We start from the raw sequence: 15,665 nt of genomic DNA, 5'->3' as shown, positions 1-15,665 counted from the left end.
TATTGTATTTAAAAATAAAAAACAGGGGGGGGGGGGGGATCATACTCACTCTATAAAAACCTTTAATACTAGTCAAAAACAGTTGAATGTCTGGTTTTCAAAAATTGTAAATGTATGTAAAATATCAATGAAGCATGTCAATATAGCGAATACAATGGTATGGAAGTTTGAAGTGTACTTAGTATTTTGATTATACAAGCATATTACTCAGTATTTAAAGACAATGACACTTCAAAAAGCGTAGGTTTTGAAATTAAAGTGCGATAAATATATCTGCTCATCGACTGAAAGCGAAGGATAATCAATTTTTCAAAATACAGAAAAAAAATCACCACCTGTTTCAAGTTCCCGTCTGTCTGGGTCCTTATAAGGCAATTTGAAATGTTGAAGTATTTCTCAATGCCTAGAAATGCAACTATTGATAACAGCAATTAAGATTTTTATTCAAGTATATTTTCAAAATGTTTTATTCAGAAAGTTTATCCGTGTACATATTATCAATAAAGAATTATTCTACCAAACCTATGAAAAATAATTTCGTATTTCCCTATGTACACACTTTCTAACAGAACTAAAAATAGATCGACCACCGCAATCTAATAACACATGCAATAGTAGAATTGTTTTTTAAAAATACTATTAGGAAACAATAAAGAATATATGCATCAAATTTGCCAGCTGTTACAAATGTGGGTTCCTTTCTTAATTTGTTTCCCGTGAAATATATTTGAAATACATATGCTTGATATAAAAGTAATACTACAGTAAAATACATGTTTGAAAGTATATAATAAATACTGAAATGGTTAAACATTGTCTTTTGGAACCAAATACCAAGTGTTGGTTATCTATTGTAAGGGATATATGCTGTTGTCTGTTGGACTATGGTACGGAAACACTGTTAATGAAAATCTGGTGTTAATACAAGTACGACAAGCTCGGTCCGTCTACGAGCCAAAAGACTTGGTCGGCATATTTTCCCATACAAAGTCTAAAACCTCTAAATATTGGACTGGTTCACGATTTTTGATAAAAATATTTTTCATTTTTGATGTTAAACATTAAAAATATAACTCATTTAATGTTGACAACCAAAATATTGACCTTCTGGGTGCAAGAATTAAGGAAAGTCTGTGCTTTTACGTATCCGGTTTTATATTTTAAACACCGACCAAAAAGTTTCAGTTATAACTTCTTTGTTTGATGTTTGTAGTTTACGAGAACTGTACGAGTCAAATTTAGCATTCAAATGTGAATCTTAGATATATTTACCATGAATTATTATAGTGTGAAGTCGTCACTAGTTCCAATGGTACAAAGCAATGTAATATCTACATTGAAAGGCTCATAGGTTTAAAAGGCTCGTAGCTAGCAATCTCAGCCTGAACAAGTTAAAAATCACACATAGGCGTGATCCTCACAGTGGAATTCATACTGAATTTTAGGGAGTGTGTTTGGTTCAAAGAAACCCAGAATTATAAATCCTCAGAAAATCATCAGCAAAGTTGTTGAATATTTGAACTCTTCTTCACAAGTACTTTCAAGAAACAAAATTATTTGTACATGAGCTGTAGTTGCTAGAATCTACATATATGTTACACTATATTTATTTTTTCTATAAGTATGAGATAGCATGTATGTATTTTTATGTATTATATGATTGATAGCCAAACAAAAAAAGAATAACACACACACTAAAAAAAATTGTGAGAAAAAAGAAGGGGTGGGGGTGCCCCCCTTCCTTTTTCTCACAATGACATACACTCCTTGTGTTCTAATTGTCTGGTAGGACAAAATTTTCAGTATGTTTTACATATATGTATATTGTCATATTCTGTTAATCTTGATTTTAAGACTGTATTTGCTGTTACAATTTACTATTTTCAAAGTGTGCAAAGAATAATTGTAAAACTTAAATTTAAAAATGGGGGTTTACATATTCAAGAGACCATTTTGCAAAATATCTCTGGTCAACTATGGTAAAATATGTTTTTTTGTTAACCTTAGATATAATTCTAAATATTTTTAAAGAAAAACTGGCATGTAAACAATTTAGATTTTGAGAATTTTTCAAAATTGCGATATTCTGTGATTTTTTTCTGAAGGATGTGAGCAGATTAAACAGCAATTGTGTATGTTTTCAATTGAATATCTTTAAAACTTCTCTCAGTAAATGAATAGCTATTGGTTTTTATATATTATAGCTTAATATGATGTGCTTTGGTGCATATTTTTAATAAAACATGAGATAATGCATTCTTGTGTTAGAATTTGGCTTTTGCATTTGGGGGTATATGTGCACTGTAGCACATAGTATAAAAATAAACCTGCAAAGGTATGTCTTATATGGGCTTTTTAGTTAGTTTATGAGTTGTTAAAGTTATTTAAATGAAGAAAAAAAATTGATTGACAGAAATTTCTAATAGTATTTACCTACCTTAAAGCAATATTTTAGGCTTGAATCTGTGTTGTGTAAACAAAGACTCGAGTCTTTTTATCTATACAAATAAACAAATGGTATATTGATTTTGTAATATAAAGCATCTTAATTTTGCGTAGTCATAAATTTTTGCTTTTAGATGACACATTTTACCCCAATTTCGTAAACAATAACATACCGTAATCTTTGTTTACAAAACAAATAACAAACTCTTAATGTTTATTTGAAATCTTTTTAAACACATTAGATAGTAGATTATGATCATTAAAAGGGGGAAAATTGGGGGGGGGGGGGGGTCGTGAATCAGTTCCTTTAAAATACAGTTATCAGTTTTTCTTGGTTTGAAAAATATTTTACCATTCGAAATTTTCTCTCTAACTCTAATGGAAAACCTAATTCTGAATAAATCCTATCGAAGCTGTGGGCTTTTTAACACCCAGGACTTTCTTACAAAAAATCAAAGGTGCACTTTCTAATTCTTTTGTAGGGATACAACCCCATACTTCACAACTATAATTCGCAATACTACTCCTATATGAGTCAAATGATCTTAACTTTGTGGAGACATTTAAGTGCAAGGACTTCATTTTAGATAACAGAACATGCATACTCTTTGTACATTGCATAGCTAAAATACTCTGTGCTTTATTGAAACCATTGAAGTTAAACGTGACTCCTAAGTAGTTAAAATTATCTGCAACATCTAAAGATACCTTATCATAACACCATGTATAACAGTTTTTCAGTTTATCAGCTTTTCTAAAAACAAGTACCGGTACAGTATCATCAGCATACATTATGAGAAACAAAGCAATATCTTTTACCTCTATTGGGACACATAATGGTTTTGATCAACTCTATTTCAAAATAATTTACATATAGAGAAATTATATATACATTATACATTGTCTGAATCGTATTTTCACTTTTATATGGGACTATTTTTATAGTGTAGTAAACTGTGTAGAAAATAGGGTGACCCGGGGTCATACTAAAATAGGGTGACCCGGGGTCATACTAAAATAAGGTGACCCGGGGTCATACTAAAATAGGGTGACCCGGGGTCATACTAAAATAAGGTGACCCGGGGTCATACTAAAATAAGGTGACCCGGGGTCATACTAAAATAGGGTGACCCGGGGTCATACTAAAATAGAGTGACCCGGGGTCATACTAAAATAGGGTGACCCGGGATCATACTAAAATAGGGTGACCTGCGGTGTCTTACTTGAGTGTGCAAATTATCCTTCTGCCATATTCATCAGTCAATCCAGTCGTCCCAGGAAGTTATCAAATATGATTTCTAATAAGAAGATTTCTCATTTATAAAACATTTAATAAAACATTTATAAAACATTAAATCAAATTCACATTTTCAGATATGATAAACACTATTTGGCTTGTAACTATATGGTCGTACAGTAATAACGATTTGCAATTGCGACTTTAGAAAATCGTGATAACGAGATAAAAAGTCGTTATTACGATTTTCTTTTATATAATGAGATGACGATATTAGTTTATGGGAATCGAAGATTTGTTCAAACTCAGCTCAACTTTCAACAACCATGCTGTCACTTTAGAAGAACTACAAATTACTCGCATGCCACACCTGAATTCCTTTATTCTATTCACATATTCTAAGGTTGTTATAATGATCTACTTTGCCAGTACAACCTATCATTGGGTTAAATGTTGTCTAACGTGTTTCATACCGATTCTTAGGCCGTTCTTGGCACACTGATTTTGACTATAGATTACTCCGTTTACCTGATCAACATGTGTGTGACTGGTCAACAGGGGATTCTCCTAAGCACCTGATCCTACTTCTGGTATTTCCAAGGGTCCCAGCACTTCATTTTGTATTCCTTACAGGAGTTTTGAGATTGATCACTGTTTGTTATTTTCGTCTTTTATTAGATAAATCAAGCTGTTCGTCAATATTGCATTCTTTTATTACATATTTTCATATTCTCCCTATATTATTCTTTCGAGAGTGCCCGAACGGCTTTAACTGAATCATAACCGTCGGAAACCACTTCAACTTTAACGCCATGATCGTCAATACGACTTTTTATCTTATTATTAGGTCGTAATTACGGCTTTTTATTTCGCTATTACGACTTTGTATCCGTTATAAGGATTTACAATGTACAGAATTATCTCGTACTTACAACTTAAATGATAATGCCCGCACTTCTAAAGAAAGTTTGGATACGTCGTTACCCTGATCCGTCATTCACACTTCCAACTCCTCTTGTATTTTCAGTAGTAACCAATATTATAGTAATCGTTTGGATTGATTGATTGATTGATTGTATCTTGTTTTACGTCCCTCTCGAGAATTTTTCACATAATGAGGACGTCACCAAGACCGGTGAAGGACTTCAAATGAATATGATATGTGGTGTCCTGTAGATTGCAATAAGTTTACAGAATATTTTAAATACCCTGGAGGGAAAATGGGGGTAAAAAAGGATTTTTAATTCCAAATCTGGTTCCCAGAACTCCTCATACATTTTATGCAGTAGCCAAATCATCTTTTGGAAGATGATTGGTGGTGTCCTGTAGATGTGCAATAAGGTATTGGAATTTTCATTTTCACTCTGGTCCATAGTAGGTAACTCCATGCGTAGTTAGTGGTGGGAATACTAATATGTTCTTTCCCTATCAAAAATATATTTATTTCCCTAAAGCCTGTTTATCTTTAATGTTCTATTGATGTTTGAATACCGTTCTAGTAAGGTCTTCTACCTACTGGTAGGACAGAAGGTGCTGTCAAGAATAGTAGGCCTACTAATCCGCAAATAAAAACACCTAGGTTTGAAATAAGTCAGTTAAGCTTTCATCAAAATCTAAACATTCTTTTTACTCTAAAAGCAATCCCTGTTTCGGTTAAAGTTCTGTCCATCTTTGTTTCAGTCAAATCATAATTGCAGAATTGCTCGCACTGTCCTTAGGTTCTAGAAAAAATTCGATGAGTTGTTGAAATACATTAGGGCATTTTATACATATTTGATTATATCATTACTATTTTTTGGGAGAATAGCTCATGGTAAACATCAGCTTATGTGTAATGCCTAACAAGAATGTGAATGAATGTAAAAATTTCAAGAGTGCTTTACTCTTACAATCTAGCCAAACTAGCATCTAATATATATATATATATATATATATATATATATATATATATATATATATTATGTAAACTTGACTTATAACTCTCTTCATGTATGTCCATCCTCTAATATTCACTCCACTTTTCATACTGTATACAGCTTTTTTGTTGATACTCTGTAATTGAATATGTATTATGCTGATGAGCCGTAAGGCTTAAAGCCAATAGACAATACAATACATCGAGAAAATAACTTGTTATAACGAGATAACTAGCTTGACGAGTTAGTTTGTTTTTTTCAAAAATGGGCTTTAAGTATTCGGCTTTCGTACATGGCTATATATATATATATATATATATATATATATATATATTATATTATATTATATTATATTATATATTGCCAACATTTTTAAGATGTCAGACATACAAAAACAAAAGTTTATATGAACATCAAAAAATCGCACTATTCCATTAAAGAGCATAATAGAATGCATAAAAACTGGTTAGAATAAAAATTTAGTTTTCACAGTTTAAATAAAAAAAACTACTATTTGATAAATATAGATAAATTGATTGTGGATATCAAGGAAATCATTGCATGATAGACAAATACCAGTGTAGGAGTTGTTGCCCTTGACAACATTTTTGTAGTACATTTGTACAGATGTATAGATATGATAATGAATTTATTTATAGAAAACCTTTTCAACATCAAATAGTTTACCAATTTTTCATTATACCCAGTGAATTAAATTCCTCCGAAAATGTATTTCTTTCACCCACAAATTTTTAATGAAATAAAGAATTTGCAAAACCTGTAGTATGAGGATGGAGCGACCTTAATGTCAATAGACACACCTCTAGGTTTATTTTACGTTAATTCATTTGTCACACTGCTATCGCCAGTACCGTAAAATATATGCGAGAAATGTGTTGTATGGTTGAAAGATACGAGATTAATCAAATTTACTAATAAATTTCGGTAAAATTAATAGCATATATTATTGTGATGAGACAAAATAAATCAAAGTACTTAAAGTACTCGTGGGAGTTGAACATTGTGGAAATTCAGTTAGAAAAGATAGTACTGGAAGGGTAGGGGGATAAATGACTGAATATTATCATGATTTTAGATACAAATCAACTGTTGTTGTTTCAAAGCGTTACAACAGCAAACATGGATAATGGAAGGCCCATGGGCCACAACGCTCCTCGAGTAACTGAAGTCGTGTTGTTGTTTTCTAGAATTTCACCCCTTTATATTCTCATGAAAAATGTGACCACATATTATGGCCCAAATATTCAAATCAATATGGTAATCAATGCCTTGCAGTTATGAAGAAGTTTTTCCCCTGTATATATACATTCAAGTTTAATCCTAGTTATAGCTAATGCTAAGGATTCATTACTTGAAAAGGTAGTCCAATATGCTAAACTGTCACCTGAGTATACTACAGTCCTGTAGAGGATCAATGGAATGGTAAATAATTGTATAATAACTCAAAATAAATGAAATGCAAAAAAATTAAAAATTGTCGGGCATCGGAAATGCACAAGCCGAGTTGCGCAAGGAATGGGCATAGAGGGAACCGGCAGAAAAGTTTTCAAGAATTATCAAGCAAGGAGTAAAATTTTGCGTACATAAATTTCAGCCGACTTAAATCCTTTGTGACCTTGACCTTTAACCCTTGACCAAAATCAATAGGCTTCTTTGTCTCATCAAGGGCGATAATCCATCTAAGTTTAATTGAGATCCTATAATTTGTTAAAAAATTATAGTGCAGAAAACAAAATTTTCTCCAAATTTCAGTCTATTTATAGCCACTGTGACTTTGACCTTGTGACCCCAGAATCGATAGGCTTCTTGTCTTACTTAATCGATCTAAGTTTGATTGAGATCCTATAATTCGTTCAAGAGCTATGGTGCGGAAAACAAAATTTTCTCCAAATTTCAGTCTATTTATAGCCAGTGACCTTGACCTTTGACCTAGTGACCCCAAAATCGATAGGCTTCCTCATCTTACTGAGGGTGACAATCCATCTAAGTTTGAATGAGATCCTATAATTTGCTCAAGAGCTAAGGTGCGGAAATGAAATGTTGATGCGTGCCCGCCTGTCCGCCCAAAGGCACTTCATCAGATCATAAGCCGAGTTCGACTTCATCGCAACTCCGCTAAAAATGAAACACTAGTCAAATAATGTTATTTATTGCCAAGGTATTTGGAATATTATACTGTGGCTCAAACAGGGGGTGAATGAACCTGACAGTATGGAAAGCATATAGTGGAATCAGACTTGTGATGCTGGAAATCTATAGTGATTAATAAACTATACATGTACAAGATCAATAACTTTTTTTTCCCAGTTTGTGAGGGAGAATCCTCATGTCTCTTTCATCTGTAGACAAATAAACAATGTGTTTTGACCAGAGCAATTTCCAATCCTTTTTGCAGCATACATTCAACATTGTGGCAACTGGGTTAAACTTTGATAGTGAAGTAATACATGGCAGCACCTTATCCCATGCTCTTAAAATTTCTGTTTGACACACACTCATGACATCCACTCAAACATTACAGAGTGCAGCAAAATCCCATTGTAATAGGGGATTCAAAATGGATAACTGGTACAAAATATGGTACATACTATTCAAAAAGGATAATGAATTTGACATATTGATGTCTTGGAAAAGGAAATTCTGACATCGGGGGTCTAAGCGTTTTCAAACATTGTCATTTGATAAAAGTGTTCTACATTTTTAAAAATAGAGATTAATATGTCTTTACATACATAGGTGAGAAAGTTTCCATTATTCCTAGTCGAGACATACCATGTATGCGCAAAAAATTCATAAACAAATATCACACTACTCACGTAGAAAATGTGGACCTTACCGTCAGATCATCAAGCGCAGCGAAACACGCCATTTCGAGATTATAGTCGACGAAAGCTCGGTAACAGTAATGAATAAGGTACACTCATTTTGTATCTATTTTGTGATTTTCTTTATTAAAAGGAACAGTTCTCTAATGTGTAACGTGCAATTACTACGTAATTCAATAACTTGAAGCATGAAGCAGTTTCACTTTGCCACCGGATATAAGAAATTTTATTTCGTATTCCGATCCCAATCGAAAGTTGTTGACTGGGAATGACGTGTTTTAATTCAATCTACATGTAACATCAAGCATTTTTTATATCACATTAAAAAAAAAACCAAATATATACACATACACAATGTTGTAGAGTTATTTCTTGTAAATTTTCTGAGGTTTCGCACCATATTCGATATTTCGCGCCACGGTGTCAATAGGGCTTGTGTGCAGTTGTCGTTCGTTTCCCTATCAATGTTTATAGGTGACGCTGTGCTACAAACGACAATTTTCAACCTTATCTTTTATTTTTCTGTGTCTATCAGTATCAATTTGATCGAAATCTTGTATTCAAATTGATTTGAATACAATATCATTGCATTTATTTACATGTCAATTATCAAAATTAGATTAATTCAGAAAAGTTACATGGATTATTTAATGGCGGATGTTTATAAAAGTTTATGTTGATTTACCTAGGAGTAAATCAGCTGACACAGAACCCCAGCTGACGACCACTATACAAATCAATACAAATTACTGCGCAGAAAAGTGCGTGATGACCCAGGGAGATTGAACATAGTTCAACTCCCAAAAAAAATTATTTGCGTGTAGTTTGTTTTGATTCTGAATTAGTAAATATATTAAATATTGACCAACTCTCATGCAGTTTATAACATTATTTGGTGCGGATGTGATTTCGTGATGTCACAGCATGGTCATCAGGCCTTGGGGGAATGTTCAAAATATCGTTAAAGTATGTTCGTTGTCGGATTGTTGCGAGGGAGTTTAGACGTTCTGAAGCAACGAATGAAAAGGAAAATCATCTCTGAGCTAAAATTTACCGTGTCGGAGAATTTAATGAGTTTCTTTCGGCGACCCGAATCGAGAAGGGGTCAAAATGTCGTTGCGCACCTGGTGTATTTATATAGATCTTCTATTTATTGGTTAAAATTCAGATAAATCGTATATTTGTATCCCTTCATGGCTTTCGTACTCTTCCTTAGTAACGTGGATCAACAGACACAAAACGAAAGTACGTAAAATGGCTACTTCTTTGGACCAAAATGATCCTGGGAAGCAGTGCTCCGTACTGAATTGTCCAATTTGTTTAGAGAAGATGACATTGCCAAAAAGACTACCTTGTTTACACACATTCTGTGAGCCCTGTATTCAGAGTTACGTGCAGCTCAAGTCGAATGTCGGAGAAGAAGACAAAAATCGCTTCCTGTGTCCAATATGTCGAATGGAGGTGACATTACCAAACATCCCCCCAGCGGAATGGGCGAAAAAGCTACCTATAAATCATCTAATCATGCGTCTTCTGGAGAGTGATTCAACAGACTCACAAAACTCGAAAGAATTACACTGTGATCCATGCAAATATGCCAGTGAAAAAAATAAAGCCAAGTTTCGTTGCAGGGATTGCAAGGAATGCTTTTGTGAACAGTGTCTCACTTATTTGCATAAACGTAAAAGGGATCACAACACGCACACAGTAACAGAAATAACTGAAAATACACCTGTAGAACCTCTAGAAATGGATGAAATGTGTCCTGACCACGTGGACAAAGTCCTAGAGGTGTACTGCTTTGACCACAGAAGCCTTTGTTGTAGTATCTGTTTTGCTACAAATCACAGGAGGTGCGATGTCGTAAAGACTCTTGATGAAATGGCAACAGATGAAGAAGAGGACCTCGACATCGAGGAATTTATATCAAAATTTGAGGATGCTGAACAACGTACTGAAAAGATGATTAAAGATAAAAGGGACAACATTAAACAACTTAGTGTGGACAAAGAAGAAATTCTGCAATCAGTTGCGAACAATCTCTCCGAAATAAAGTTGCATTTGGATACCCTTCATGACGAATTTAGAAAATCAACAGAAAAAACGTTTTCAATTGCAGAGCACAATCAGGAGTTCGATGTCGAGTGTGCAATTGGCTTTCAAAAAACATTGGCAGGATGCAAAAGATTAACAAATGCAGTTCGAATGCATGGAAGTAGAAAACAACTGTTTGTTACTATGGAAAAATCAAGACTAGCTATCGAAAAACACTTCTCACGATTACAGTCGGCAATCAAATTTCCTGAATCAGATATTCAGTATGCCTTAGAGATGGAAGATGAATTTGACGCAGTACTAGAGTGGTCAAAATTAGCCACCCTGGATATGCAATCAGAGAACAATTCTTTGATGGATATGAAGAGGACCTTGTGTCAACTCGGTTATTTGAATAACCACAACATCTTTCAGTACAAATTTCCTGTCAGTAATACTTTTCTGCAAGAGAGTCCACTCTTCCATTTTCAAGGTGCGATATGGAAAATCATGTGTCATGGGCAAAATGGCGACCTAAAGATATTTCTGCACTGCCTTGGAGATGTTGAAAAAGACCAGTCTGATTGGTCATTTGAGATGACAACTGACATAATGGTTGTGAATTCAACTGACAGAACGAAAGACGTGGTTAAAAGAATTGCAACCACGTTTTGCAAAAGCAAGGCCAGCTTGGGAAAGCGTTACTTCATGGACTGGAGTTTACTTAATTCAACAGATAGTGGATATGTGTCCAATGGTATGATGGAGATAAGAGTCAAATTTATCTAAGCTTAACATTATATTTTTCATAGACATGTAGCCTTTATTTATCTATTTTTATCATTGTAATTCTTTTTATTAGAATTTTTTCTTTAACACATGTAAACAAATAGAATTTGTACATTGTATCCTCTCTGAAACAACCGATATCGTCAAATGTAAGATGCAAAACACTGGGTTGGTTTGGTTTTTTTTTATTAACGAATTGCCTCAGAGGGAATCTCCGACAATGGGATTTTAAAATCACCCGAGGAAATAGTGGGCATATCAAGAAATATATACAACCGGCTATGTGAAGACAAGATGATTAAAACGATTTTTTAAAAATGCGAACAGAATTGTGATTTCTGTGCAGACATTTAAAAGAAGTGTTATTAAACAATCTGTTCTTTTACAAATATTCAACAAATTTTATGAGAAATTTTAAATACCAACTGTGCAAGCAAAATGCAGTAAAGATTTCGAATATACTTAGATGCGTTTGGGGAAAATATTAATAATATTGAGCACAATAGGCAAACTAGTTGTGGACTTTAATCATGAATTAATGCATAATACACTCTCAAATCAAACACAAGTTAAATGAATTAAATTCTCTTAATTTTATGTGTAAATCATCCAAAGACGAAGTTGAAAATTAACCTCACCTTATTTTTGAATGTGTAGCAGGTCTGGCGTTCGTATAGTCTGTACTTCGCGTTGTGTTTGTTTTATTTTATTTTGATAGTGGCGACTTCGAAACGACCCAACTACACTATGGTTTTAAACTTGAAAATAAATTCAAATAGAAATGAAAATAAGATAAATAACACTTTACGAGTTTATTACCAGTATGAATGTGACAAATACACACTCCTAAAGCCTAGAACTTAGCCTAGAAACTATCAAGAAATCCTCCCAACCCAAAGGTAATAATACTTTAGTAAGTAAAAAGGGACAAAGTAGACAAAAACGTAATTCCAAAATAGGAAGAATGGAAGGAGAAGAGTAGCTAGCAAGGCCAGCTGTCTCGCTTCGACGAATAATAAGCTGCATGGCTTTATATAGCAAATTAAACAATAGAAACTGTCATTAAAGTTATTGGCTGAAAGATAAAGTGGGCGTGGTCATATACAACGGGTGAATAACTTACATCGGGATCGAAATCCAGAAGTAAAAGTAAAACCCAAACTACCACAAATGTAAAAACCTACAACCTTTATAGAAGGTCCAGAATAACGCAACCCACCCCTTAACAAACCAAGACCATTTCTTGCAAAGTTGCACTGGCTCCCAGTTGAATTCCGATCGCAGTACAAAATCCTAGTATTAACATACTCAGTGCACTAGATGGAACTGTTTCAGACTACCTTAAAGAACTAATTACCATCCTGGATTAATTACTGTACACTTGGCTTTTATGGTATATATTTAAATATGGCGGGATAGAGTAGTCGCTGTTCTGATCACAGAGAGAAATACGAAAAAAATTGTGAAAAACAAGTGACATACAAGGAAGATATGGGAAAGAAGAGGAAGTTTAGTGGTCAGCAAAGACAAGGAAAGACTGAGAAAAGAAAAATGTGAGTGTTTCAAGCAATTCGGATAGATCTTTTGACAAATCAGAAAACGTGAGTAGTACTCTAGCTAAATGTAATTCTGTGTTGTATGGCGATGTATTGGAAGAGCTACTTGTAGGACAATGTACTTCTACTCCAGTTAGTGACATTGGGAAGCCAGTTATGCCACTTATTTCTGAAAATTCTGAAAATCCTACACTTTCCGGAGGATTAGATAAATCACAATCAACTAGCGAGAAAACAGTGCACAGTAACACGGTGACGCCACCCATGGATCCGCCTCCCTGGTTTGACATAGTTCTGAAATCTATCTACACGATTGAGACAAAAATCGCATGTTTGGACATAAACATATCCACAGTGAGAGAACAAGTGATGAAAATAGATTTAGTTGAGAGAAAAATGGCAACTTTTGAAAAAAACAATTGGTGAAATTACACATAGTTTGAGGAGTGGTTTTGAGGAAACGAACAAGTTAATCAGCGATCTCCAAGACAAAAGTGATGGTTTAGGTGGCAGGGGACAGTTTCTTTGGTTTTGAAACATGTTGATAGGGGGTGTACACCAAAGTCAGATTATGACAGATTAATGAAAAATAAAATTTCCCTTTTATGTCAATACTTGAATTTCATATTAGTGTAGTTAATAAATCATGACCCTAAATTACATGTAATCTATAAATACTGGTGCTGGTGCACAAAACATGCTCTGAGCAGGTTCCCCTTTTTTGCTTTGATTTTCCCTCATTTGGGCTAATCCGCACCACCCCCACACCATCACAGTACCAAACATGGGGATTTAGACACTGTGCACAATCAAGAACCCTATCTGCCTTTCTCAAAAATCTACCTCTCATATGGGGCCATCACCTTCCCTCACAGCTACAGACCTTTTGCTAGACCCTGCATGTTTTCACCGGAATTTCTTCAGCAACTGACCACGTGTCTTAGTTTCGTATTTGCACCCGTCTATATGCTAGGAATCATGGTGACACCTACATGTTGTATATCAACATTTTTATTAAGCACTCAGCTACATTTGACATGCATCATAAAATTATTGTATACATTTTTACACATGTAATATCACTTCAAATATGGGGTATTTCCATTTTTTGAAAAAGTTGACCAGGCCTATAGTGCGAAACTGTCCCCTGCTACCTTAGAGTTCGGTATGGGAAAACTTGAGGAGTCACTGAGGGCCATGGAGTTGGAGAACAAAAGATTAAAGGATGACATAGTGGACTTAAAATTCAGATCGATGAGAGATAATTTGCTATTTTCGAACATCCCGGAAAGGCGGAATGAAACTCCAGTTGAAACTGAGCGTGTTCTTCGAGACTTCTTGAGAGAGAACTTAAACATGGATGCAGCGCAAGTGGGAAGTCTGAAGTTTGATCGCGCACATAGAATCACCGGGTCACGTACACCACGAGTTATAGTTGCAAAATTCAACGAGTTCCAGCAGAGACAACTAGTGAAGGGGATGGCTAAGAACCTTCGTGGCACAAACTTCTATCAACGAACAGTACCCTCCAGAAATCGTGGCTGAACGCAAGGAACTCACCAGGATAATGAAGAAAAAACGCGAGGAGGGTAACGAAGTAAGACTTGTTTACAACAAGCTGTTCTTTACTGACCCAGCGCGAGTGACCGGCCTTCAGTATAGGAAAACGCTGGGGATATTCTCAAAATATGTTCCTGGAACATTAATAGACAAATCCATAAAAAAAATAAATGATCTATCATTTGTTTCACTATTAATTCATATGATATTGTTTTCTTGTCAGAATGTTGGCTAGATGCAGATATTGATATCGATGATTTTTACAAGTGTATCCCAAGGAAATCTTGTAAGGGTGGAGGTTTAACTCTTATCTATAAAAATGAGTTACATGCTTTTTTATCTTTGGAAAAGGTACAACATGAATCTACTCTTTGGGTAAAGTTACATAAAGATATTAGTGTAGAAAGCACTGATTTATATTTAGGTTTTGTTTACATTCCACATGAAAATAATGTCTTCTACAAGAAAAATGAAAATGATTTGTTAATGTCCTGAATGAAGATATATCAATGTATAAGGAAAAGGGCTGTGTTATTATTAGCGATGATTTTAACTCGCGAATAGGAACTTCTCCAGATTTTATTGAATATGACTTTTTGAATACAGAGTTAAATGATGTGCTGTCATCGGTTATACAATCTAATTAAAATTAGATGTTAGATCCGCTCACATACTCGCTACACTTAGTGTAGCGAGTATGTGAGCGGATCTAACATCTAATTTTAATTAGATTGTCGGTTATAGAATATAATTTTGATTCTCCAATGTCAGAGAGAAAATCACAAGATTTGGTGGTAAATAGCTTTGGTAGAAAGCTTTTAGATTTATGTTGTTCTACAAGTACATGCTTTTTAAAAACAAAATGGGATGACACTGTATACGATGATGTAAAAACACAACTGTGTAATCAATTGCAATCACATAATGGAATATTGTCTAATGTAGAAATGAATACAAATAGTATCAATGTATGTGTTGAATCATTCACAAATGTTCCTAATGATATATTTTTTACCTCACTGTAGTAAAGAATTTGTTAGCTTTGACACAAATAATCACAGTAAATATAACAAGTCAAGGGACGATGAAATTATATTGATAGTTCAGCATACTCAGAACTTAACGTGCCAATTACCGCATAATTATTATCGTATAATCAAACGCTTAAAAAAAGAAAAATCTCCTGGAGCTGATAATTTATTGAATGGATATTTTATTTTATTTGATGAATACCTTACTACATATTTGGTAGAACTTTTTAATATTGTAATTTCCTCTGAGA

At 34.1% G+C, this 15,665-nt stretch overlaps 1 protein-coding gene across 1 annotated transcript; it reads left to right on the top strand.

Moving 5' to 3' along the window:
• The first annotated feature begins 9,661 nt into the window (after positions 1-9,661).
• On the top strand, positions 9,662-11,434 carry LOC125654926 (tripartite motif-containing protein 45-like). The gene has a single exon (XM_048885033.2). It carries the CDS (start codon positions 9,699-9,701, stop codon positions 11,265-11,267), a length of 1,569 nt encoding a protein of 522 aa, XP_048740990.2. The 5' UTR covers positions 9,662-9,698; the 3' UTR covers positions 11,268-11,434.
• Positions 11,435-15,665: the final 4,231 nt, after the last annotated feature.

This window comes from Ostrea edulis, chromosome 7 (genome assembly GCF_947568905.1).
Source record: "Ostrea edulis chromosome 7, xbOstEdul1.1, whole genome shotgun sequence".
NCBI lineage: Eukaryota > Metazoa > Mollusca > Bivalvia > Ostreida > Ostreidae > Ostrea > Ostrea edulis.
The sequence above is the reverse complement of the archived record's forward strand: the minus strand, read 5'-3'. Positions and strand labels throughout refer to the sequence as shown.